Source organism: Strigops habroptila, chromosome Z, assembly GCF_004027225.2.
Source record: "Strigops habroptila isolate Jane chromosome Z, bStrHab1.2.pri, whole genome shotgun sequence".
NCBI classification, from domain to species: domain Eukaryota; kingdom Metazoa; phylum Chordata; class Aves; order Psittaciformes; family Psittacidae; genus Strigops; species Strigops habroptila.
This window is the reverse complement of record NC_044302.2, coordinates 60,418,646-60,446,107: the sequence shown is the minus strand read 5'-3', so window position 1 is coordinate 60,446,107 and position 27,462 is coordinate 60,418,646. Positions and strand designations below refer to the sequence as shown.

The 27,462-nt window shown below is 37.9% G+C and overlaps 1 protein-coding gene across 5 annotated transcripts; it reads right to left on the bottom strand.

The window, feature by feature from the left end:
* Positions 1 to 1,466: 1,466 nt before the first annotated feature.
* KIF27 (kinesin family member 27) lies at positions 1,467 to 27,389 on the bottom strand. 5 transcript variants are annotated; one of them, XM_030471003.1, is made up of 19 exons: positions 27,197 to 27,389; positions 25,552 to 25,942; positions 24,138 to 24,338; positions 21,821 to 22,779; positions 17,669 to 17,812; positions 15,070 to 15,276; positions 14,346 to 14,521; positions 13,832 to 13,965; positions 13,129 to 13,284; positions 12,704 to 12,841; positions 11,873 to 12,081; positions 10,791 to 10,988; positions 10,333 to 10,446; positions 9,113 to 9,289; positions 8,277 to 8,492; positions 7,071 to 7,277; positions 6,171 to 6,369; positions 5,247 to 5,411; positions 1,467 to 3,381 (listed from the first exon to the last, which is right to left on the bottom strand). In XM_030471003.1, exons 2-19 carry the CDS (start codon positions 25,859 to 25,861, stop codon positions 2,921 to 2,923), a joined length of 4,371 nt encoding a protein of 1,456 aa, XP_030326863.1. In that variant the 5' UTR covers positions 25,862 to 25,942; positions 27,197 to 27,389; the 3' UTR covers positions 1,467 to 2,920. The 5 variants fall into 5 exon arrangements, with proteins under 5 accessions (XP_030326863.1, XP_030326866.1, XP_030326864.1 ...); XM_030471006.1 differs by having other exon boundaries at positions 17,669 to 17,809; XM_030471004.1 differs by having other exon boundaries at positions 25,552 to 25,938; positions 27,197 to 27,373.
* Between the last annotated feature and the right edge of the window lie 73 nt (positions 27,390 to 27,462).

Genomic DNA, 27,462 nt, shown 5'->3' with positions numbered 1-27,462 from the left:
TCGTGTTTAGTGTTTGCTGTGAAGCAAAAACTGCCTAACCTAGAAATGCATAAAACGCGCATTTGTTGCAGTGATGTCCTGAAAAAAGCTTTTCTTACAGAAGTATTTCCAGGTTCTCTGCAAGCCTTACACAGAAGAACCTGCTTAATGAGCGTGTTGGTTCTGAGAATCGGAGCTGACATGCTATCTGTTGGCTGTGCAGTAAAAGTGCGTTCAAACTGGAACCTTCAGAGCAGTCAGGTTGAAAATGGCTGTGCCAGGGTGGAAGGTCCCTCACCCCACACAGAGTTGGGGTTTCAATACCTGTTACACCTCACCATTAGGTTACTAAGAATGGAACTTTGTTTTGTTTCAGTATAACTAAATCTGCCATTAAGTTACCACAAGCCAATTTTCTTGGCAAAGGTGGTATGATTAGTGTTTACACAAATCAGGGAGGTTCTGCAAAGTACACACTTGGGTAACTGCCGTTTCATGTAGACTACTAAGAAAAGATCCAGTAATGGAAAGGGCAATAGTCTGTTCTAGCTATGCTGCCATCACAGTGTTCAGATAATCATAATAGAAAATTCAGATTATCAGTAAAGTTGCTTTATATTCACAGTCACCAGCTAGATGACAGAACAGATTATACGTGTGGCTTTTTTTGTAGTTTTAGCAGGACATGGCAGGAGAAACAGCTGTTAGTAAATGAAATAATGGCATGGTAGCTTACTGCAGATTAGTTCCATATTGGTTTTACCCCCTTCACAGCTAAATGTCAGTGAAGGCCAGTGAATAACACCAATGAAGTAAAACAAACAGAGCGATAATAACAGCCGATCAGATGAAGTCTTGTTTTTAATTAGCAGAAATAAGAGGAGCTAGATACTATCTGAAAGAGGTAAAACTATTCAATTTGTTAGGTCTATTAGAGTTACGTACATGAGAACAAAAATCTCATTTTTAAAATGTATAAAAGTTTAAAAAAACATTTACTTTTCCCTGTGTGATGGCCTTGCCAGCCTCTCCCATCGCTTTGCCTACAATAGGTCTCTCTAATGGTCAGCGGTTCTTCTACTTCTTCCACAAATGTATCTGATCCATTTATCTACCTATTATCTAGATTATCTATCTATTATCTAGGTTAGGTGACATTGTAGTTATGTCTTGAAATGGGTATGGTGTTTGAATCTAGTGTTTGAATGACTGCTTCACCTGCAGTGTCACAGCTATAGGCACCTCCAGAGCACCAGCTGACATCTACCAGTGACTGAGTTGTACTTCCCTGCATTTTCCTTGCTTATTTTGCATCCATAAAGAACAGGTTTTTCACTTGTGGAAACTTCAAAAGAAAAGGAATTTATGTTTATTTACAGAGTAGCATAAGGCATATGATAATGCGTGGTATTAATTTGAGAAGAAATGTCTTCAGCAATTCCTTCACTTAATATGGAGGTGTAGTAATAAGTACACATCTGAAACTGTTTACTTGTTTCGGTTTATTGACTTTTCACTAGAAACAAAGCAATTAAGACATACACTTAGTATGTAAAAACAATCAAGTCCAATCCAAAAACAATCAAACAAGATCCCCATCTTTATTTCACAGTTCAGCTGAACAATAAGTAATAACTAGGTATAATTATGAAAGAAACAATCATTTCACATGTTAAGTAGTTTAGAATGAAATATTTTGCAATCTACTCAGAAAATTTTAAAATGTGCCACAAGACAATAGGTCCACTTGTCATGCTGTATGTAATAGCATCTTCATAACGTGGACAGATTTGAACTGTGCTTGCAGCGTGGAAAAATGCAGTTCTTTTATATCTACAGCCATACATGCTATACACAAGACCTTGCCTAGACAACAGCAAAGAGCAAAAATTCCTTTTCCTAAGTATATGTAATAATCTAAGACAACATTTTCAAACATAACTGGCCTAAGTCCACCAGTAAAATAAAACTAACCTTACTTTCAGTACTGCCACTGTAGAGAGAGTTATGGTTAGAAGTGTTAATGTCATTATATGTGGACATTCTGGTCTCTGCCTTCAATTTTGTGCAGCTGTTCAGCATATGCTTCTTGGCGACCACTGTCCTCTTATTAAAAAAAATATGTTTTTCATCCTGAAAGCATTACCAACAACAGTATAGCAGTAAACCAAAGGATATGTGTAGTTCTTGCTCTGAAGCAGATATGGAATCCAGAAGAATAATTTGTCTGTGAAAGGACATGTCAAATTAGTACAAATACAATAATATATCGGTCTATCTGGCTTACCTAGTAGATGCTGAATTTGGTCCTCTGTTTTTTTTCCATTTTAGTAGTACAGAAAATAAATATCACACTTTGAGTTGCCAAGTGCAATTCTTTAAATGCTCAACAAACAAAACCAGAAAGTGAAATAAGCAATTCTTTTTATTTCATAAATAAGCTGTAAAAAAGAAAAAAAGAAAAGTAAGTACTTTCATGTTCCTTTTCAGAATCAAATTTATCTCTAGGTACAGATTTTTATCTCAAACATGGCTTGTATAACATGTTTTTAGATAAAAAGCATACTGGAGCCAGTCATTATCAGTACTAGCTGACAGTCTGGCAACTAAATTTTCTATCTATATATCAATGTCTGAAAAACATTTATATGTTTTTGAAGTTACTGGGAAAAAAAACCAACCCAAACCAATATAAATCATTTCTTAAATGTTAAAAGGCCTTTGAATAAAAGTTCTTGGATACTGTGCTAATTAAGATCCACCTCAGATTTAGTGAAACTGTGTGAGCATAACATGTAGTAACTTGATAGTGAGCAATAAGAACTACAGAGCACTACATGAACTTACGCATCCATGGTTGATACTTAACAAGACCATGAACAAATAAATCTCATACAGTTGCTTTAGTAGCAACATCTATTGAAAATGCAATGAAGAGTAACTATGTCTTGGTGACACTGGACTTTTTGTCCATTTCAATGGAATCTGCAGCAATAAAACTGACACCAATTCCAAGGCTTGAGCGTCTCAGAGGTAATTCAGAGGGAAGAATATGACGTAGCTCTCGGCGAGATAGCTTTACTGGAGTCACTCCTTGAAACTGTGTTATGGTCTCTCTTCTCTGGGTGACAGAAGGTAGGTGAGGATATTTTGAAGGCTGAGCTTCACCTGTTTCTGTTTTGTCATTGCTAGTGCTTGACAAGCATTCTTTGTTGCACCCAAATTCTGAAACATCTTCTCCAAGCTTGTGTAAATTCTGCTGCACTCTTAAAATACTTGCTCTGTCTGTTTCTTTTATTTTCCCTGGTCGACTATTGGTTTCAGGGTTAAGTGTCGACTTGAATTCTTCAGAAGCAACTTCTGCTTCATCTTGGCCAGATGCTTTGTCATCAGCACTGTTATCTAAAATGAAAGTTATCAGGAGGTAAATAGGTAGAACTTACAACTCTTCTGGGTGCCTACCAGCAAGAAATATTAGTCAATACAGTTTTACAGCATCAAAAACTTGTGGGGTGAACATAGTAATAAAAGGACATTTTGTCCTTTCTGTTAAAATGTTTGTCATCTATAAAGGCATCAGCAGTATTAGCTAGTAACTTTCCTCTGACAAGGTACTGGTAATAAACACCTCACTATTCTAACTTGTCATGTATCCTAGCAGGCAGTCTTAAAACAACTGAACCACGACAGTCAAATATGAAATTATTCATTTATTGAAAAACAGTCAGCAATTACATTAGCACAACATGCACAGCACATTCTGCAAATTTGACTATAATGTACGCACAAGGCTTTTATTATTTTTAAAGCACAGCAACAAATTCTAAAGTGTTTTTATTGCATTGTATTGCAGCATGCCTCCGAATGTATTCAAAAGAAAAAAAAATAAACACAGAGGTTTTCTTGTAAAACTTACAAACATCTGTACTTGAACAAGCTGGAAATTCAGAAGGATCTTCTTGCTACAATTTTGCTAGGATGGGTGTTTCCGCACACAGATACATGTCCTGAACCACATGCTGCTTTGTATGTGAGACTCAGAGTAGTCTTTCCCACACCAATTTATAATCAGCCTCTAGAATATTCATGTTCACAGTTTGACAGTGTTATTTCCCTTATTATTATTATTAGTGGTAGCAGTAGTGGTTTTGTATTATACCTTAGATACTAGACTGTTCTTATCTCAACCTGTGGGCCTTACATTCTTTTGATTCTGCTCCCCTTCCCTCCTGGAGACGGAGGAAAAAGGGGTGGAGGTGAGCAAAGAGCTGTGCAGTTGTGAGTTACCGGCTGGGCTTAAACCATGACAATAATGAAGGTGTTGGCTCATTATCCTCCTCAGAGGGCAAGGGCTGAGCATTAATTTGCTCTAGGAGCAGCAGGTATATGATCAGTATCTGTGTGTTAGGAAAGCATGACACTGCCCAGGTGGAAATAAACGGAAGCATCTGCTAGGAGAAAGAACCAGTCATGCTGAGCCTTAAGGAGAAACACAGGGCCAAGAAGGCTGTATTGTGCATATTAGATATTGATGGTGGCATTGAGAGCTGTGAGACAACTAAAATAGTTACAGAAATAGAACCTTCTTTTTACCTCCAACTGATTAGCTCTATTGAAGGTTTGGATTCTGGCAAGTAGGGCATGAAACAATTAAAAACTTATAGTAGCAGTTAGTTGTTGGTGTTTTGTTTGAGCCTTTTTTTATGCGTGCATTTTTTTTTTCTGTTGGTTTGGGGTTTTTATGTCAAAGCACAGAATCACATTAGAAAGCTCTTTTTTTTTTCTTTCTTTTGGTTTTTTTTCCTACGAATGTGTAAATCCTTTATTTTAGCCTTAGTAAGTAACAAAAGTAAGTTAGTAACTGAAAGTGCGGAATTCTTCAATTTCCCAGTAAATAACTTTTATGAAATCATGTGCTGGTAGCAACCTATCTAAAAGCATGGCATATGACAAAGCTGTTAGTTACAACATCATTCAGACTGTTTCAGATAGTAAAATTCATTTTTCTTAACCACAACAGTTTGAGGTTGGAGATCCTGAAATTATGTTAGAATCCAGAGAAAACAGAAGAAGTTAAACCACTGTTACAGCTATAAACCAATGTTGTGTCTCCTTTGAAACTGGGGGAGAGGTGTAATATATTCCTGGAGTTAGTTCAGTACAAATACAACTTCTATGTCTATCTGATGTACTTCTGATGGGTGTGCTCATCACCCATCATATGGTCTACTGACAACTGCATAAATATTTCAAGATAATATACTTACACTTAGTGGATGCCCATAATTGATGGGATGACTCTCCAGTTAGGCCCTTCAACTTCTTTTTCAGCTCTCTGCTTGTTTTCTTATAGAAGAATAAGTCTTTTTCCAGTTGCTGGACTTTTACTTCATATGCTTTCAAGGTTTCTGCAATACCTTCACTATCTTGTTCTAGGACAAGTAAAACTAGTTTAAGAACCAAATATCTCTGTGCCACAAATCAAGATGCCCAACTAGACAGAATATATCTTGCAACTTCTCTTCATCAGGGACTGCAGTGATAGGGCAAGGGGTAATGGGTTCAAACTTAAACAGGGGAAGTTTAGGTTGGGTATAAGGAAGAAGTTCTTTACAATGAGGGTGGTGAGGCACTGGAATGGGTTGCCCAAGGAAGTTGTGAATGCTCCATCCCTGGCAGTGTTCCAGGCCAGGTTGGACACAGCCTTGGGTGACATGGTTTAGTGCGAGGTCTCCCTGCCCATGGCAGGGGAGTTGGAACTAGATGATCTTAAGGTCCTTTCCAACCCAAACCATTCTATGATTCTATGATCTTGCTGACACTTTGCTTGCAATGTGTACATTTTAACTAGTACGACACAGGATCAAAAAGGCCATTCCAACCCCACTTGTCAGTTTTAACAGGAGTATTTAGAAGATCAAGATCAGCAGGACCAGTATCTTTAAACTTTCCAATATTAGCAAATTCAGTATAAAATTACAACAATTCTGATACTGCTTTAAGAAAATGCTCGGTTTTCTGTACATACAGACACTATGTGCCTGTGCCTGTTCCTCAGCATCCTGCACAACATCAGAATTAGTGACAGCCAAAATGTACCTCTGAACTTTTTTTTTCAGCTGGAATATAGTATTTGTCAGTAGTGACTGAAGATAATACTTACTAAGCAATACCCCCCAAGAAGCAAATACCTTTGAAATGATGCAGTATCAGCTGTAGTTTTTTCTCATGTTCTTTGTGTTGTAGGGTCAGCTGCCTGTCACACTGCAACTTCACATGGTCAAGTGCAGATTCTAACTCACGTATTATGTTTTCCTGGTCTATGACTTTCATTTCCTGTTCTTCAATGTGCAGTTGTAATTTTCGTTCAGACTCACGTAGGCCAACAATCTAAGAAAGAAATACACTTATTTTGATTTATCAAAACATTTTAATAAAGGCTTTTACCCTTCTGCTTAATAAATTAAAGCATACGAAAGCAATGGTCTCCACAAGCCATAAGCTTGTGGGAAACAAACTTGCCCACTGCTATGAGTTCACACTTCAGGAATGAGCTTTGTACATTTTGATCACGTGGACTAGTGGATTTTTTTTTAATATTCTATGCAGAATTTAGATTGAAACAACAGTGTTTTCCTGATTCTGGAAATATTAACTTGCATCCCATAGGCAACTTGTTCACAAAATCACACAAGGTTTACCCAAGGTCACAAAGACACACCATGTCTTAATACATTTCATTTTTGTTTCCAGATGTTAGTATGAATCTTCAGTATGTGGCTGTACACACTGCAGACAGTGTATGCAAAAGCAGTTTATACTGGATTTAGGGAAAAAAAAAAAAATTCTGGATTTGCAGCACCTTTTAAGGTAATGACCCAAACCAAAATATACAAAGTTAACACACAAGTAACCTATTTAGGTTAATGTAAAAATTAAAAATATCTTAATTCATAGCAGATCTATGGAAGCTGAAGAGATTTTCACTAAAAGCTTGTTAAATTTATTTTTATTTCTCGACACCATTTCATTTCATTATCTAGAATAGTAACGGAAATAGGATAAAATATTAGTCATTAGCCAAAACAAACCTTATTGAAATATTTGAAGATGATAGCTCTGAGCTCAGTAGCAGACAGGGAAACTAGTTTTCCTATTACATTATTCTCACTCTGTGAAAGAATCTGAGAAGATGACTTAAGCAAGTGCTGGCGATTCTGAATACTTTCATTCTTATAATCAATAGCAGCCTCCAGGGCTTCAATTCCTTCTTCCAGCTGGAAAAGGACATGTTCTTCCTACAGAGAAACACATGAGAGCTTTTTTTTTTTAAAAAAAAAGTGTAGAACTAATCTTTCTATACATAAGACATCTTTAATTTCATTCTCAAGAGTGAAACTAAACGGCAAGATAAGCTAGTAGTAGTACAGAGAATGGAATGTGGAAAATAAGAGGTAGAGTAGAAATCTGGAACATCTGCCATAGTACCCCTATGATGATACAGAGTCAATTGAATGGTTGATCACAAAAACAGAGGTCATGTTTCCCTTTTTATCCTTTCCTCATCCTCCCCACAGTTTAACTTCTGTTATTATTTCTTTTCTGGTTGTGCTTGTTTTCTGTTGGATTAATGAATGAATCAAGTCAGTAAGGAATTTGGTGACTATAGCTTTTGTAGGGAAGCGGCAGAATTGCATGGCCTGAAGCGCTGCAGAAGATTTTGAGGAGTGAGGCAAATAGGGTTCTTTCTGGCACATTATCATTTTAGCCATATGCCCATACTGCTGCTCAAGACCTAAAAATAATTTGCATACTTGATATGAATTTATTATATCTGCAGTGTAACTATACTGATCAATTCAATTGTGGACCACTCAGGTAATAAGACTTTTTTTTGCTTTAAAAACATGGAGTCTTTCAGGTGAAGTTTGCTTTTTTGCAAAATCCTATGAAAAAAATCAAGGGACATTGCTATGCTAGCACATTGCCTTTTTCTTGTCCTAACATTAAAATATCTGCCTATGATAAACCCTTATTTCTCATTATATGATTCTTAGGCCAGTGGAGTTTGTCAAGGAACTAGCTGAATTAGGTCCCTCTGAACATAAACTTTGTTCACTGGTACATAAGTAGTGCTATCACAGCAGTATTTTAATGTTGCAATTTACAAAAGTACCCAACCTCAGTTCCTTGGTTCAAGCTTATCTAATAATTGGAGACATTTTAGGTTCTGATTGGAATGCTTTGTTATACACCACTACCTAAAACAAGTATTTATCTCAGAGGTGCTTACTTACTTCAGCTGTCAACACTTTACCATCTTTCAGTTTCTCATCCACACTGTTTCTTCTTCTGAGCAGCTGATCCTTTTCTGTTTGGAGAACTTGAATTTTTTCCAAAATGTCTGTCTTATCTTCAGTGGTGCTGTCCTGAAGCTGCATACCTTTATCACACAGTTCCTGATCCAGCATACTTAAGCGAGTAGACAATTTCATACTATCTTTGTTTAAAGCCTAAAAAAAACCCAAAGCAACCATAGATATAAAACTGAGATACTCCTTCCAGTAGGAAAATCGTAGGTGAGACTGTCACATCCTGCAATGAAAGACTTGCCTGCTTCTTGTAATGGGACCCCATTTATTTTGTGTAGACAGGTACCATAAAATTTACTATTTACTCAAAAGATGATAGGAAACTGAAACACTCAGTGTGCAGTTTTCTACATACTAAAAATTAAAGGGACTAATCTTTATATGTGACAATGATACCTCAATTTCTATTCACTTTTGCTACTGAAAAATAAATAATGCAAAATGTATCCCTGTCATGTTCTCCAGTTTGAAAAACAACTGAGTTATTTTTAGGTGTCGTATTATTTAATGCTCTGCAATAACAGAACACAGTTCATATTTTTGTTTTGTTGTTGGAATTTTGGGGAGAAAAAGAGAATGAAAGTGATTAGTCTGTGTTATTCACATTTTAAATGTCGATTTGCTCAAGCCACAGAATAACTTCATAGCAGAGACACAGGTCACATAGCTTGAGCCTTTTCTGCTATCTATCTGGCTTCCCCCCACCATTCTTTCAGTTAGCACTATAACTGTGGTGAGTTTTATGTGTTTTATTATACCACCTGGCTAGATCTCAGTTTCTTGATTTCCAGGTGGCTTTTCTCTTGCAATAATGCTTCTTTTTTGGCTACAATGGCTTCTCTTTTCTTTAAATCTTCTTCTAGTTCTGCTAACTGTTGGTGCTGTTGGAGAATTCTTTCCATTTCTTCATCCAGACATTTCTTTTGCTCTTCTAATTTCTAAAGTTTAATTGGAGATACAGAGAGCATTAACCAGGACTTCTGGAGTCAGAATTTGGTGATTATGTTTTTCTTTTTTCAGAATAACTGATAAAACCGCAGAAGAAATTGACATTTCTAATGTTAACATTAATTCTGCAACAGAATCTTGACTCAGAATAATATAGAAATTGAACTGACTTAAAAAGAGGCTGAAAAATGTTACATTGCTACATCTCGTATAAACAAATTTGCATCACATGCCTTTAATGAAACGTATTCTTTTTCTAAGAACAGTTATATAAATAGATGTCTTCTATATAATCACAGCAATTAGGTTTGAAAAGTATCACAAGAATTCAGTTAGCCCATCTTCATTACATTATAGCTACCTAAGACCAAGCTATTTGTGGAAAAACATAATGACAAGAAATTATGATGTTGAAAGAAAAAAAGACAGTAAGTGAGAGCTCTGATCCTGCTAGCACAGCCCATTATAAATTTATTCTCAAGCCACAGTTTATCAGTGGATATATCCTTGTATGGCTAAAAGTTGCCTTTATTTAACTTTTTAGACTTCTTTTCACCTTGAATGACTTTGGATAACTCATGAAACTCTCATGTTCCAATGTCCACATCTGAAATTATGCACAGGACGCATTTTTTTCTTACCCTGTTAGGAACTACCAAAACTATAGACCTCTGTCACATATGTCAGAGGAGAAAACAAAAAAACCTAAACAAACCATGGAACATTTCTAATGGAGCTCACCAGAATCACCCTCAAACCTACCAGACAAACAAACCTGTGAATTCTCAGGTCTTTGAATCAGCATCTTTGACAAATCACAGAAAGAAAAGACATTAGAGCTTCTCCTTTCCTTCATTCAAAAAAGCGTATAAGAGTTGCTAGACTATACTCCCAATTTTTGCTACAGCAAAAAAAGGACAAACTATGATTGAATACCCTTCTTCTAAATACTTTACAAAGATGACTAGGGATGAAGAAAGAACGTTTGGGGTTTTTTTTCAGGGCCCACACAGGTTTGGAATAGATTAGCTACCTGTAGCTTCTGTGAAGTTTCCACTGAGTCATTTTTCTTCTTTTTAAATGCAGCAATCTCTTTATCCTTGAGTTGAAGGATCTTCTGTTGTTGCTCCATCTTTAGTTGAAGTTCCTATAAAGAAACAAAAAGCCCCATTATTCCTGCCTTAGTCTGTTTTTAAAATGCGTTCAATGTCAGAGTCCACACAAGTATATAATCTGAAATACTGACCCTAAATTTACATGTAAAATTGCAATTTAGAGCTAGATATCATGTAATAAATAATAAAAAGCTGAAAAGAAAGGCAAACTGAAGATTTCTGTTACAGTGTTTATAGCAATTTCTTAAGTGCATTTGTCAAGAAAGTAACTACTTAAAACTGGAAAGCCTAGCAGTATAGTTTATTGACTTTGAGGAAGCAAAGTCAAAACTAGCACATCTCATTCTTTGTCACAAAGAACCAGGAAGAATCCTACTTTAATTTGTTGCTGGTCCCGCTCAATCTCTGCTTCTAGTTGCTTCTTTTTTTCACTCTCCTCACACAATCTCTTCTGTAGCTGGGTCTGCTGACGCTTCATCTGAGCCACGTTCTGCTCAAGTTCTGTTGCTTGTCTCTCACTTTGGTTAGATAATGAAGCCAGATTCTTAGTGTCTTGCTGCTTCTTCTGTAAGGCCTGAACGTTCATGACAAATTTCAGCTCAATAGCAGGAAATCTTCAAACTAAAATATTACTCAACTTCATGCTTTATTTCACTGAATTCTTAAGAGCCAGCAAGACTTGCTAACCTCTGCTGAAAAAAAATCATTCCTTATTTATCTGGTTTCTGAGCTATCTGGTAAAGTTGGCACAGCCAGAATTAACCTCAAGCGACATGAGAAGGTGAGGTAAATATACAGTTCATGCCTGGCAATACTATGGAAGTAGTGAAATCTAACAAATCACAGATACGGAAAATGTGCAGAAACATAATGGTACCGGAATGCTGGTCCTGAGCTCAAGTCAATAAGCCAACTACCACTTTCTTTATGGGGCTTGTCTAACCCACCATTCTAGGACCAAGAAGCACAGAATACCTAAGCTGGCCCTACACTGAACTTAAACTTAGGTATAGCAAAACTTATAAGTAGAAGGTCAGTGCCATACAAAGATGGCTGTATTAGGCCTGGTCTTGCAAACCATCACAGTGATTTGCTTAGAGATGGAATTTATATAGTACTTTCATAAAACATTGATTTTATTTATGGCAGGTAACAACCTCGTAATTGTCTCCACATGTAGGTTCATACACCATACACAATGGTGTATGAGCATCTCATATCACCCACTTCTTTCTTGGTTTCTTATCCATCAAGAAAATACTCCATGCGTCTAACCACATATATGGATAACATAAATAACATTCTGAGTACAATAGTATTAAGTTTCTCATTATCTACTTCAATCCAGTCAGCTTCCAGTGTGTAAAACTGGTGAAAGTTTTACAAGCAGAGTGTTAACGTTCAAAGGTGATAGCAAGACAGAGATTTGCAAACTTTTAATGGTCAGATCAGACATACCTGCACTTTCAACTTAGCTGCATCCATCTTCTTCCGGAATTCCTTTTGTAATTTTGTTTTCTCAGGAATGTCTCTCAGCTCCTTATTACTCTCCAACTCTTGAAGCTGCTTTTGCGTTTCAGCCAGTTCCAGTTTGGCCTGCTCAGATTCTTGCTCCAGTTTAGTTATCTTCAAAGAACATTGCCTGCTTACAGACTGAGCATCCTTACCTTAAAGACATCATATTGAGATAGTTAAAAAACATCAGGATAATCAGTTGAAATGTAATACTTAATCCTGTAGTTGAATTACTTACTTCATTCTGGCTAAACCAATAATTTCTGAGATATTTTCCAACCTTAAAGGAACATACAGTTCCTTTCTAACTCTGAAATAAAGGAAAGAGTCTTAAAACTGAGTTCTTTCTGAGTTACCATTTGTCACTAAATAAAGTGCCACCTTAGTGCCAAATAAAGTGAAATTCTTTTGCCTGCTGTAGTTTTTGTGAAAATGGCTCTCATGTATTTCATAGATTTTGCTTTTTCCAGAAGAATATGCTGTTTGTTTATTACTCAACTATCATCTTAATAATTAGTAAACAGCTTTGGATTGTGTTTCTGCCCTCTCACTTGCCCTGTTTAGGTTATCTTTCCAAAGTACTATTTTGGGGGGCACAGAATCATTCTCAGTGCCAAAAGACAACCTCAAGAGAAAGTATGCAGAAGAGTGTGATTGAAGGGATTGAGCAAAGAGATCCTTACAGTCATCATAAGGCTAGTTTCTGGCAGGCATATAGATATATGTATATACCAGGACGGATGTATAAGGGTGTAGGCTAACAGGGACACTGACCTTTTCCCTCATCCACTTCTGACTCCTGCTTCTCTACTGCAGCGCTGGGAATGTTTACATTCGCAGCACAGTGATGTATCTTCTCTCCTATCCCAGACATCATGAGACAAATACATGTCCACAAAGAGATCAGTAGCACTAAGCATACATGAAAAATTAGACTATTGGTGGATAAAAGCAAAAATCAGCAAAGCACAAAAAAAATGTAACAAACACATCTGTATATCGTAGCAGAGCAGGCTGTAATCAAAATTTACAGCCTTCACTGTAATCATAGCAAATAATTAATGAAAGTTATAAATCTTTAATTTATTACAAGTATTCTTGCATAAGAGAATTACATAAAAACTAAGACAGGACTTCAGAAGTTTTGTGAATTGTTTCTGAACTTCTTCATTCTAATTTTTCCTACAGTAGCCACTTACCTGTTCTTGCTAATTCCTTAACAAGTTCCTCTTTCATTTTGATATTAAGTGCAAGTTCTCTTATTTTTTGCTCGGCCTCAGTGAATCTCAACTCTGAATTCTTTAACTTCTGCATGTTAAAAACGTGACTTTTTTGGAGGTTGTCAATCTCTTCACCTTGAAAGAAAACAAAGCAATATAGAGATAAAAAATCTGGAATATGCTCTGTATCCAAAAGATAGTGCTCTGCAACATTTTATGTGTGGAATTCTTCCACATGAAGTAAAAGAACCAAAAAGAGAGAATAGCACAAGGAATCTTTTCCATGCCATGTGTCTAAACAGTAAAAGAAAGAATGGTATGCACTAGCGTTTCCAGACCCTAAGTGGGTGGAAAAATATTCCTAAAACCACTTCAATGCATCTCTGATCAGATAATAGCATCTATTTTCTTTTATTGAAGCAGTGCTAAAGATTTATATCTAAACAGCTTTTTGATGTGTGTTTTCTAGCTAATAAGTATTACTCAAATGTTAAGGACAGTAATATCAGTTTCAGAAAGGGGAAGAAGAAGCAGAGAATCTCAAAGCCTAGACTGATCTCTAACAAAAAAATACTTGTATTAAATACACATATTTTGCTGGGAAAAATAATTATGTGTGCTAAAGACATTCTTGAGTATTCTGACACTGTCATAAGATCTGCTTTCATTACTTCCATTTTACCTGTGGTTCTGTCACTCTGTAGCGCAGATTTGTTGGATAAACCGGATTTGAGTACCTGACACTTCATGTCACTTAGATCAGGAAGAAAGCACAGAGAAGCTTGTTTTCGTGTCCATGTTCGGTTTATGGAATGCCTAAGGGAGAATAAAAACCACGCTGTATTCCAAACATGCAGGGATTTTTTTTTTTTTCCTTTAAGCTTCAAAGTATGTGATTGTAGCAGAGAAGAATCCCAAACTCACATAAGCATCTGCACCTTCTATCCCGTCTACTCTCCGCTTCCCCACCTGCCCTGATCTCCATAGTAGATTCTATCCCTAAAACAAAGATTATGCTATCTTTGTTAAATGACAAAAAATGTGTTTATTAAACTTATTTGGTAATATGCCCAGTTGGTCCCATAAGTTTACCATAAAAAAATATCACAAATGATCTCCTATTATGGGAGGATTAAGGAGTAATACTACTTTTGTTACACATTTGTCTATAACAAAAAGAATACAAAAAAAATTACTTAAACGAGGTTTTCTTTTTGCTGCCTGTATTTTCATCCTCTTCATCACTTTGGTCAGAGAGGTGGCAGTGAAGGACTTTATCCTGATCTTCTATGTGGCTCAGTGTCATCTGGCTGCGAGCACGGAATTTTGCCATTACCCGGGCCAGGGAGAAGGCAGGGGGGCTTGTATACACCTGTCAAAAGCACGCACAAAAAAGTTATGGGTAAAAACCTTGCAACAATTTATCAATTCTTTACTGATATTAAAAAAAAAGCCAAAACAAAAAAATCAGTTTAAAAGCCTGTCATCATCTGAGCTTGTAAGCAAAATTACAGAGGTTTTCTGTAATACCTCTGGATAGCTTTGTAACAAAAGGTTTTGCAAGAGCTTAAAGCACTTGTTCCAAATGTGAAGGAAGGCACTATTAGCAACTCATTATCTAGTGTATTCAATATATCAGTAAGAATAATAATTCATTTTTGATAATGCTCAAAATCTCGAGGAAAACACCAGAAAAGACTCCAGCTTTAGCACTTGTGATAATTTTAAGCCTGAAGATTTTGGACAACTGTAGCATAGCATATGTTGCAAGGCATGAAAAAGTAATCTTTCAGAGTCTTCAGTGGGAAGCTAAACAGCATCTGAGAAAGCCACCATAAATTGTCACATCAATTCTAATTACTGAACTATAACCACTACAAAATAAATGGAAAAAAAAAGTAACATTTGGGTAGACCTTACCTTTCGGGTCTCTGTCCCTGAAGGTGGCTGAAGAGAATGCAGCAGACTCTTTGTGAGTGGGACACTGTATGGCCTCCTTGCAGATGCCACAACAGCTGGCCCACCTTCACAAGCACTTGAGAAGTCTGAAGTTTTCACATCTGTAAACTTCTCCAATTTCTCTTTTAGCTGATCAATAAGCATTTGCTGTTCCACCATTTTCTCATTCTCATACGGAAAAAAAAACAAAGGAAAGCTGTTGCTGATCATGAGCTCTATGTCATATCCACCACTTATAAATTCCTTACAATGGTCATGAATCTTGTGTATCACTCACTGACCCTAAATTCTTCTGCAGTGCACAGGTAAATTTTGCAACAAACCGAAAATTCTATGACATCATCATCAATCTAACACATATCCCTCAACTTTGATAAATATTAGACACATTTTTGTCCAGAAAGACCTATCCAAGGTAAGTTACATTAGCTTACGTAGGCATCTAGTGGGAAGAAGATGGCATACTTATCATCTTACTTATATATCAGCTTACTTTATACATGTGTTTATGGAGAAAAAAAAATGGGAAATCAACAAAAACGTTCAAAGGAAACATGTGATCTGAGTCTAGTTAAACATGTATACAGGCTTCCTCTTCCTCTTTGAGCAGTTCCACTTCAAAGATTATTTGTATTAATAAACATAAAAATGATCTCAGGTTACTTCTTTTTCTTCTATCCACCCCCAGCACTGTTGATAATGCTAGTTTGGAGAACTTACTTATCTGCTTCTCCAGCAGCAGTCTGTTTACATTGTTCAGAAGTACTTATCTTACCTAAACTGATTCATCCATAAAGTCAAGATTATATTCATTTTCAACTCCCTCTATTCCTTTCAATTCTTTTCAAAGTAACTTTAAAGTCTGGCCTAGTAAGAACAGGAAGGCTGAAGAATAGCTAGTGATAGTCAACCAGAAGTATTCAGTGAAAGATATTTCCCATCCTCCTACTTTGTATAATACATTTTCATTCACTCTTTACATCTTGTTTTCTTAAACTGCAAGTTCCTTCCAAACACACATAGACAATGCCTTGCAAACGACATTTTCTTGAAATACAATACATAATATTCATATGTCATAGGAAACAGAATAGATAAATGAATACCATATTTGTTATGATTTTGGAAGCAGTAACAGCCAACTGATCCACCTTGAAGCTGTTATTTAATCTTTTTAGGACTCTTTATCCCTGGTACCCTTGTACATACAACCCCACAGTGTATATACAACAGTGTACATACAACACCTGTTACAAAAATATCTCTGTGTATAAGCATTAATAAGTATCCAGTACCTGCTACTTTTAAAGTTTATTCTGCCATGTATCACTAAATTACTTATTATTACTTATATTACTGATATATATATTCTCTATATATATATCTAGAGAATATATAATATATATTATATATTATAATTATATTATATATATTATTATTACTTATTATTACTTATATACCTGTGAATACAGCTTTAAATATTTGACAGAAGTGTTTGCCTTTCATTATTCTACCTATTTTATCTGGTTTTAAACTAAAAAGGGGCAGTTTAGTGGATTAAGTACCAAAATGGTGCCTGAGAGTTGTCAGGCTTCTCTCCTGTCTCTGAAACTGAAACAATCATGATCTTTAACCTACACTGTGACTGTTTCTGCTCATCACCTCTACCTTGTATCCTCCAGAATTTATGTAAGTACTACCTCAGTGTAATCAGTTGAGACTATGGTGTACAGGTTGAAAAAAAAACCAAGCCCAAAACCAAAACAAAAAAACCCCACCAACCAAAAAACCCCAAAACACAAAAATCAATCTAGCCAGAGGTGACAGAAAAGAAAGTGACAGAGCAAAGAAAAAGATGATGACTAGTACACTTACCTTGCATTCATTGACTCTCCTCAAGCCATCAGCAAAGAAGAGGAAAAATGAGAAAAAGTAGAATAAGGAGGAGGGTACTAGCTAGCCATGCTTTTCTCTTCTAAAAAGTCAGACAATTTATCTATCATCAACATGACAGGCAACACCAGGAGACTGTTAGCTATTCTTTTTACAGTCTCCTGGATCTTGAAATGTTATACATTTCCTACCCATCATAACTTCACTAGCAAGCTAGAGAAGGAAGAAGGCAAGCAGTGTTTTTATTATGTCACTTAGTTTTGTCTAATAGTAAATGCTCAGAAAATTAGGATTAAATTCTCTCTTATAAAGTCAAAAGGGAAAAACACTCTAATTCTTAATAAAGCTATAACAAAATATGTTTAGGATCCAGCCAGGCATGTGTTTAGAAAGCACGGAGAGAGTGAACAATTCACCTCATGTTATACAGGAAGACTGTGACACAGCTAGGCTGATATACAAGCTATCACACTATTGTGCTTCATCCAGTAGATAAACTCAACTCATTAAGTGATACAGCTCTAATTCAAACAAAATGCCCATAAGATTGACAGGTAGTTAAGTCCACAAAAAAGCCTTAGGGACCTATCTTGAAATAATGAATGCATTCATACATGGAAGGATGGTTCAATACAGATACAGGTAATGTGTGCCAAAGGAAAAATACCTGTAATCTGTGAGTTTCTTGAGCCTCCTTTAAAGATTCCAGTTGTTCTTCATTTTCCTGTAGTAATGTTTTTACCCGATTCTGCAATATCTGCAGTTCACGATTCTTCTGGCTAAATACTTCTTCATCCATAATGAGAGCCTGCTACATAATAAAATACAAGCTCAGCTGGGGAAAAAGGGACTATTGATTTTCTTCTGACAGGTTTCTTTCTTGAGAATAATGTACCCATAACCAAACCTACTTTTTTGAAGTAAACATCTAAATCCAATTATTCTTTTTAGGGTGCTGTGACATGCAGCCACAAGATCTCATCATCAACCATAAGATTAATACAGTTCTCAGATGACAAAAATAAGGACAGCTGTCCTCATTCTGCAACTTGGATAACAGCCTAAAGATTAAAGAAATCTTAAGAATGCTTCTTCAGACATTCTTGTGGATAAATAATCCAATACTAATCAAAGGAGACTTTCAAATATTAATTTTCAGAAAGCCTGTAGAAGCCATATGAAGTATGGAAACATCATGTCTTGTTGTTCTAAAATTGGATACTTCTGTACACTAGCTTACCTGCATCTGTCTTTCAAGAAAAGAGAACTCTGAACAGCCTTTAAGACTGCACTCAAGAACCTGATATCTTTAGAGAATAGAACTTTTTCCAAAGTCTGTGTACCAATGCAAAGGTTTTTACTAAGCACAGTTGACAACTGTATCCCGTCCCCTACAGGTGCTGTATCATTATGCAGAGCTGAGCCAACTACAGGAAAAAAGAAGCTAGCACATATGTTAGCATGGTGACAGAGTGGGGCAGGATGAAGAGATAGAAAACTAAGTGGCATATTATTCATATTGTATTAAACATACCTAACTAAAATCAGAATATATTTCCTCAGTTGTATTGGGTGTGTCAGTTCTGTGAGGAGACATTATCATGCTTGAGAAAGCTGAGAGCTCTTCTCCCCCTAGGTGGTTGTCTAGCACTATCTAATTGGAGCTTCCGGTATGACAGGATCCTCATGAGATATCTGCATGTGAAGAATCCCCACAGTTCATGTACGCAGACTTTCAGAACCAAGGCAGGTGCACCGTCCCACTTCCTCATATCCTCCCCTCAATCACAGAGACAGAACTACATGGTGGCACGTGGTGTGTGCCTATGGTTCCCTTTCCTTTGAGCAGAGAAAGGCCGAGTTGTGGTAGCCGAAATGCTGGCCCGTAGGGGCAAAGAGGGAGACTATCCACATTCTCTTAGAGTTGCTGGACCTTGTGAAACAGTCTTTCTGCAGTTGAGATGCAGATCAAGAACAGGGAGGGGGAACAGAGATTCTCTTCAAACTGTTGGAGCTGGCAGACCAGTCTGTACAAAGTTGGTGCCTCAGTGTGAGCCCAATCCATGTTGGCTAGATTGCTAGGTGCACAACACCAGTGCACTCTGTACAGACTGCTGCCACACAGACTGTGTTCACTGTATGTCATTCCAGGGGGCCTGATTATTGTCCATGTCACTGTAGATTACCTCCACCACTGCTAATTCCCTCAGACACCAGACACCTTCCTCTGTGGTAGTCCACTAGCCTTACTGGGTTACAAAATCTTCCTTAAGAGGGAACCTTGTATTAATGCTTGATAACAGCCAACTCTGGAGGCTGTGGGTGGCTGCCCCTCTTCCAATCCCTCTGTCAATCCCACAGTCCCTAGCCATGGAACCCAGCTGCTATGCTCCTCTACCTTCTAGTTCCATGCTGTTAGCCCCACCATCCCAGCACTGGAGCAACCAGGTAGCAATTTGTTCATCTTGGTCACAGACAAAATCTTTCCACCTATCTTACAGCTTGGTAATGGATAGGGATTGCGTAGTTTCCAGCTCTTACGACTTCTGTCTCTTTTCTCCCCTGTCCTGCTAAAGAATAGACTGCCTCTTCCGATTCTCCCTCTCTCAGGAGGAGCTGTGTCTTCTCTTACTGAGTTGACTTCTGCTTCCACTGTTTCTCCTTGACTACAGAAGCAACTATTACAGTTGAGAGTTTTGTCTCTGGTTTAGTGCCCATTTGTGTGGCCTCAGAGCAAGAGACCTCAGTGTCCATTTGTGGGCTCTTACATCGGGAAACCCTCTTGCATCTCTGATGGCACTGGACGGTGGCTTGATAGGCATAGGCCAGGTCCCAGTACAGCTTTGGAAGTTTCTGTATTTCACTTGCTCTCCTTCAAATGGTGTATTAGTTCAATGGGTTTACAAGCCTGTTTAGCTTGAAATCCCAAGCTATCAGAGTCAGTAACAGCCCTACGCACCTGCCTAACTCCTCCCATACACCCTGCCACCCCAGGGATTAATCACCTTAGAGCACATTTCTCTGTGCCCTAATTAGTTGTTTAACCTTATGAACAATAATCAAAATCAGGATCACAAACCACACACCAGTGTGAACAGTCTGATTACATGAGAATATTGAAGGACCAGAGAAGCCGTTACATCAAGGCTATAAAAACCTATCCTGGAGGAGAGGAAGAGATGGGTGCCATTCTTTCCTCCTGCCACACAATGTCTCTCAGAGGTTAAAAAAAAAGAGAGAAAGTTATAGTTGTTTTTGTCTATGAGATGGTTCTTGGAGAACTGGGACACAAGCTAAGTAAGACCCAAATACCAGATTAGATTGAAGGCTGGTGGTTTTTTCATAGCTATGTAAGATCCAAATACCAGATTAGATTGAAGGCTGGTGGTTTTTTCATAGCTATGTAAGATCCAAATACCAGATTAGATTGAAGGCTGGTGGTTTTTTCATAGCTATGTAAGAACCAAATACCAGATTAGATTGAAGGCTGGTGGTTTTTTCATAGCTCTCCTAAGCAAAGGAAAACAAAGTGATAACACAGTAAACAGCAAAATTAGAAAACATCAATATCGTGATATGCAGCAGTCACTCAATTAACTTAATTAATCAGGTATAACAACTAGAAGTTTAATCTAGCATGCTCTAATTAAATTTGTTATTATTTTGAAGGCCTTGAGCCGCATATCAGGTGCCAAAAGGTTGTGGGCAAACTCCAGCAGGCAGCTCTGCACACACAGCTGCTCACCCAATCCCCCACACCCCAACCTCAGTGAGACTGGGGAAGAGCAAAGGAAGAGCACAAAAAACTTGTGGGTTAAGGCAGAAATTGTTCAGTAAGTAAAGGTGAAGTGGAAGAAGAGGGTAAGAAAATACAACAAACCAACTGATGCAAAGACAATCACCCACCACCTCCCAAGGGTAACTGATGCCCAGCCAGTTCCCAGACAAAACAGGGCAAACCTCCCTAAACCTCCTCTTCTCTCTTTTAGTTGCTGAGCATGATGTTGTATGGCATGAAATATCTCTTCAGTTAGTTTGAGTCATTTGCTTGGATGTGTGTGCTCCAACCTTTTATGCACACCCAATCTATTCACTGGAATGGCAGAGGGAGAAGCAGAGACAGCCTTGACACTGTGCAAACACCGTTCAGCAAGACCTAAAGCCTTGGGGAGTTATCAGCATTGTATTGATCACAAGCCTAAACCACAGCACACAACAGCCTGCTATGAAGAAAATTAACTCCATCCTGGCCAGACATAAATACAAAAATCTAGCAGATGAAACAGCTCAGCCTCATAGAATCATCTTGAAACTGACTAGCCAAAACATAATGTTACTTTACTTATTTCTATATTGATTAAATGATTTTCTATTCAATCACCCACTAAAATAAAGCTATATCACAGGGATTAGACAAACAAAATTATACAAGATTGTGAATTAAATGTAAATGTCAAATTAAGTACAAGTAAGTGTAACAGTTTACATCTTTCAAAACTGAATTCAAGTTTTAGCAGACTGCTCTTTCACATAGTTATTTAAATCATAGAATGGTTTGGGTTGGAAAGGACCTTAAGACCATCTAGTTCCAACTCCCCTGCCATGGGCAGGGACACCTCCCACTAGACCATGACGCCCAAGGCTCTGTCCAGCCTGGCCTTGAACACTGCCAGGGATGGAGCATTTACCTCTTCTTGGGCAACCTGTTCCAGGGCCTCACCACCCTCACAGTAAAGAACTTCTTCCTTATATCTAACCTGAACTTCACCTGTTTAAGTTTAAACCCATTACATTAAATAATCAACTTTTAATTAAATACCTGGCATTTCTTTAGTTCCTGCTTTAGCTGAAGAATTGTGGTATGATGTGGCATTTGGCTGGTCCCAGTTCCTGTGTCAGCTTCCTGCATCATGAGATCTTCCTTCCTCACTTCCTGTACCATAGTGATCCAGCTCTGTAACCTGTCCCGCTGACTTCTTTTTAAGCTAATGTTATCATTCAAATCAACCAGAAATGGGAAGGCTTCATCTACACAAGTTCTATAACTGAAATATTGAACCTGAAGCCGGGTGAGCTGCTCCTCAAGTGAACTGATATTATATTTTTCTTGATTTAAGTCATGCGAACACTGATTATTGACTTGCTGGTTCTGCAAAGCTTCTCGAAGCAATCTGATTTCAAGTTCCATTTCATCAATCCGGTCTTGATCGGGGTTGTAATTTACAACTGGTTTATTTCTAATGTTTTTGGCTCTGTTGGCATATTTGAGTGAATTTAAAGATTCATCAAAGTCTGATGAGGATGGACTTATACATGTTATCATGACAGTCCTAGCATTTCCTCCAAGTGAGTCTTTCAGAATACGAGTTATTTTAGCATCCCTGTATGGAACATGTACACTTTTCCTTTTTGGGTCTCCTAGGGCACTGATGACATTTCCCAAGGCCAACAGACCACTATTTATCTGAATTGATTCTTTGAAGCGTTCACCAGTATTTCCAGTCTTTGTCACCCTCTCTGATCCTGCCAAATCCACAAAATGAAACTTCGAAGCAATCATCTCGGCCAATTTCCAAGATGAATTCTGTGTAGCACCAGTATTTTTCTGAGACTCTACAGACCATTTCTGACAAATACTGATGGTAAAAATGGCGTGAGATCGACTAGAGTGCTCATTCATTTGTGTTGTTCCTGTGTGACGAGCTGCATTGCCGCTTTCCAACAGGCTCATCACTTCATCTGCACATTCTACTTGGAATTCCTTAGCACCAACAATCACTTCAAACACCAAACCACAGTAAGTTAGAATAATTCGATTAATTTTAAACTCCTCAGCAAAATTTTACAGCAATTAGGAAAGGTCAAACTATAAGCACATACTAGAGAAACCTACAAGCCTGCATTATTATGAGGTTATAGCATATAGCTATGGAAACATAAGACAACATGTGAAAAGCATAAGGTACAACACATCTGAAACCTGCAGATATTTAATGTATGGACATATTGTGTCATAGCATTTGAAATAGTACCTTAAACACAGTACACAGCTATACTCACACACTGCCATATCCATATGCAATTTGCAATCTAGTGCTATCTAGGAAAAGCACGAGCAAAATCAGCTCAAAGGATATTTTGCCAGTTTAAAAACAAAACAAAACAAAATCAAGACTAAAAATAAACAAGTACGTAGTAGAAATGATTCCTAGACTATAGAAACAGAATTTCTATGTAGCTTGTGTAGTTCAGCATAACTTTTGGACAGTTATCTATTAGTAATCTAATAACGTGGAAGTGTACTTCTACCAAGTACTCCACTGACCATATTTTTTCTCCTTTGTTTTAATGAAGTATGGAAAAACTCCTACTGAAGCTGACTCCAACTGTACTGAAGAAGAGAAACAATTTAAAATATATTATATACTTTGGGATCCTTATGAAGCAATGATATTGTCCTCAAGATTTATGCTAAATTAGTGACTTCTTCCAGCTACAGATAAGAAAACCATGCCAGCTCAATACAACAATATATTACTATTAGAGCAAACACAACAATTACAATATAAAGAATAAGTGTGTGGGGGGAATGATGTGCAGAAAGAGGCAAAAAACATTACACAGTTTCAGAATAAAACCTCTCTGTTGTGGATTCTCCTAGCATTTTCATGTGGTGGACAGAAGAACTACAGGATAAGTGTTAATTTCAAAATTTCCAAAAAATATCAGATGCTACTCTCGATGAAATGTTCTCTTCCACTCATTTCACAGTGAAAGGGTGGGCAGATGTTTAGAGTGTAAGCAGCTTAACAATTACAATTTTGAAGGGAGAAGCAAAGGTTTAACCGTAAAATACTTATTCAAGCAAATAATCACATGCTATTGTGCTTATAGACAGAATATGCAGAAGCAGTATTTCTACTTTATAATTTGTTGACATTTCTGATGGAACATATATATTGTTCACAGGCATCTAAAACCAAAATTGCTTCAAATCAGCTAAACTGAGTTTATACGCCAAAAATATAACTTTTTTTCTAGTATTAGTAATGAATAAGCTCTTTCAAGAGAAGGCAAGAACAGCTTGGGCACGTGTCTGAAGCCCAACACACCAAATTTTAGAACTGAAATCCTACCTGTATTTCCCTTTTCATCTTCTCGGATATGCAGTTCTTTTACAGAGGTCTCCAAATCCAATAAATCTCGAAGTTCTTCCTTGTAAACCTCTATATAAGACACTTTCACATGGAAGTCAATGTTACGGTTTTCAGAAATATGCTGAAATAATTCCTGAATAGCCCGTGGGATTATGCCCTTTTCATCCTCTGCAACTGATGCTAAAATATAAACAAAGATGTCACAGGAGCTTGCAGTCATTTTGCCACATAAATCACAGAAGACTGAAGATTGAGAGAAGTCTGTGAGATTTGCTACTCAACATACTAAGGAACCTGAAGAGCTCAGTGTTCCCAAGGATTTTTGCAAACATTTGTTTTTATGAGGTTCAGAATGTTTGTTTGCATCCATCAATAGGATTCCTGGTTAAGTTCTAAATGACATAATGTTATAGTCATGGAAGTTATCAGAAATATGGAATCTACTTTAAATCTATCAGGGTATAGATTTCTTCTTTATTCCTACTCATTATGATTGCCTGAGGGAACTGGGGGTGTTTAGTGTGGAGAAGAGAAGGCTCAGGGGGGACCTTATCGCTCTCTACAACTGCCTGAAAGGAGGCTGTAGTGAGGTGGGTGCAGTCTCTTCTCCCAGGTAACAAGTGACAGGACAAGAGGTAACAGCCTCGAGCTGCACCAGGAGAGGTTTAGACTGGATATTAGGAAAAATGTCTTCACCAAAAGGATGATCAGGTATTGGAATAGGCTGCCCAGGGAAGCGATTGGGTCACCATCCCTTGAGGTATTTAAAAGATGTGTAGATGTAGTGCTTCGGGACATGGTTTCATGGTGAGCTTGGTGGTGCTAGGCTAATGGTTGAACTTGATAACTGTAAGGGTCTTTCCCAACCTAAAAAATTCTATGATTCTAAATAAAAGGAAGATTTTAATAACTACCAAGATATTTAGAATAATCTATTTATATCCATTTGAAAGACTTAAATCATATATTTATATGTTGTCATACAAATTTCTCAAAGGAAAAAAAAAACAAACCAAAACCAGATTGAGGAAGGAAACAATTGCTTGCCTAAAGCAGACATTTTCCAAGGTAAGATAAACGTACCAAGAATCTCCAAAGCACTGCATTTCAGGAAGAAACTCTAGTTTAAGTTGCATGTTAAAAATGGGGAATGAGACAAAGTGCTTTATAAATTGTTTTTTTCTTAGATAAACCGAATTTATGGAGAATTTGTTTTTAGAACAGTTTAATTATCACATGAACTTTGGAAGCTTTTTTTTTAGTCTACCTTTTTTTCATTATACCTTAAAATTTTGCTGCATCATCTGCTATGTATTAAATATTTATGTTGCACAACTACACTGTTCACACCAGTTCAGAAAAACCCTGAAAAGAAAAACTTTCTACAACCTACCAATGTGGCCACCTCCGATGGTGTAAGTCTTCCCAGAACCTGTCTGTCCATATGCAAACACTGTAGCATTGTATCCCTCAGTCAATGACACTAGAAGAGGCTTAATGCAAACAGCGTACACTTCTTCTTGGGTTGAGTTTTTGCCAAATACAAAATCAAAAGTGAAGACACGGTCCTTCCCAATGATAATCTGTTGTGTATTTGGGACTAGTCTCACACACATTTGATGGTTATGAAGTACTTCTTTGGAAAGCAGAGGTCTGATTCGAACTGCGACTTTAACTGGGATCTCTTCCATGCCAGGCTCCATCCCTGTGCTCTCCACTCAGTATGTTCACATACACATCAGGAAATCTGTTACCACTCCTATGTTCATCTCATTCACAGCTGTCTGCAACATAGAAGAAAAACTTTTCCATGTTCTATAATAAATAAGAATTTCCTGCCAAAGCAGAAAGCTGACATTTCCTGAAGAATACATAAGCACCATTACACTCGTGAAAAGCACCTGACATAAAAGCATGCTTTAAAAACCTCTTCCACTTATGAAATGCCAAGCATTTTTAACTGTCAAGCACAGAGAAAGGAGCTGTGTTGCCTGCACAGGAGGTGTGATTTTGAAAGTATCTAATTATTACATTTAAAGCATTTCTCTGAATTTAATCTGCATCATAAAACATATTCAATTATTTTTTATTAATGACACACTTTAGCAACTATGGTTCCTTATACTGCTCCCTGCACATTCATTCTCACAACATAAGCACTGTAGGGTAGCACAACTGTAAATATCAAGGAACAGCCTGTCTTTACAGCTCCCTTGCATGAACATTCAAAACCCCTCACAGGCACTGCTGGATCCCTGCACATTTTCTTCCAGTAATTCTAAGAATCCTTGCAGCGCAAGGGCAAGTTTACTGAACTCCTGCTGAAATCCCACGCACTGGTTGCCCTTATGAAAGCTGTTATTACCAAACTGGCAGAACTCATCAGCTAAGCCCCCCAAACTCAAGCTTGTTGAAAACAAACAGCTGTGAACGGTTGTTGTCTTGCAGCTGCAACGAGAAGAGTTTCTGCATTTTATTTTATTCCATTTAGTTCAAGGACTTGGTCATCCAAAGCTGAGAAACTATCAGAGGTTGGGAAAAGACCCATTTTATTAATGGAGCAGAAGAAAAACAAGCAAAGCATGAGACTGAAATGAGGCTCGCCTCCTAAAGGACAGGATGATCCCAAACAGCCTTATATACCTACTAACTTCGGATTCAAAACACAATTTGATCGATTTCTGTTTTTATTTATCCAGGTGCATTATTTTTATCCACTAGCAAGCTCTGCTGTAATACGCTGACATTCTCCCCTCTTTTAAAATAATGTTAAAAAAAAGAAAAAACCAAACAACAAATTAAACCAAGCCGGGAGGGGGGTGGGGTGGGGTGGGTAGAGAAAGGGGAAGGAGAGGTAAACCCTATTCACTATTGTATAAAAGCATGTGGAGTATGAAATAGCCCCCGAGCGCCACCGCACGCCCCTGTTTGCCAGAGAGCAGGAGCAGATGTGCCGGGAGGCTGCTTCTTTTTACTAGCAGTGTTTTTTTGGGAGGGGGCACGTACTCCTTCCACGTTTGCCGTGTCCCAAAGCGCACCTTTCACCCCAAACCTGAGAGGAGCCGGGAAAGGGATCATGCCTGGGTCTCGGGAACCGCCCGGGGCCGCGGAGAGTCCCGTCGTCCCGCCAAGCCGCCCCCCCGCTTGCGCTCCGCTGCCGCCGCGGAAGGGCCCGGGCGCAGGGGCGCCGCGGCGCTGCCGCTGCCTCCCCGCTGTTTACGGCGCCTCGCTAGGCAACGGCGGCAACGTCCGACGGCGGCAACGTCCGGCGGCGGCCCCGCCCACAGCGGCCCCGCCCGGCGCC

Excerpts from the sequence above, each read along its gene's own strand:
- KIF27 (XM_030471003.1), bottom strand. The coding sequence starts at position 25,861 with ATGGAGCCTGGCATGGAAGAGATCCCAGTTAAAGTCGCAGTTCGAATC. Across the intron at positions 10,447-10,790 it reads GGGACCAGCAACAAATTAAA|GAACTTCAACTAAAGATGGA; the intron begins GTAGGATTCTTC and ends GTTTCTTTATAG. Across the intron at positions 5,412-6,170 it reads GATACTGCATCATTTCAAAG|AACAAGATAGTGAAGGTATT; the intron begins GTATTTGCTTCT and ends TACTTGTCCTAG.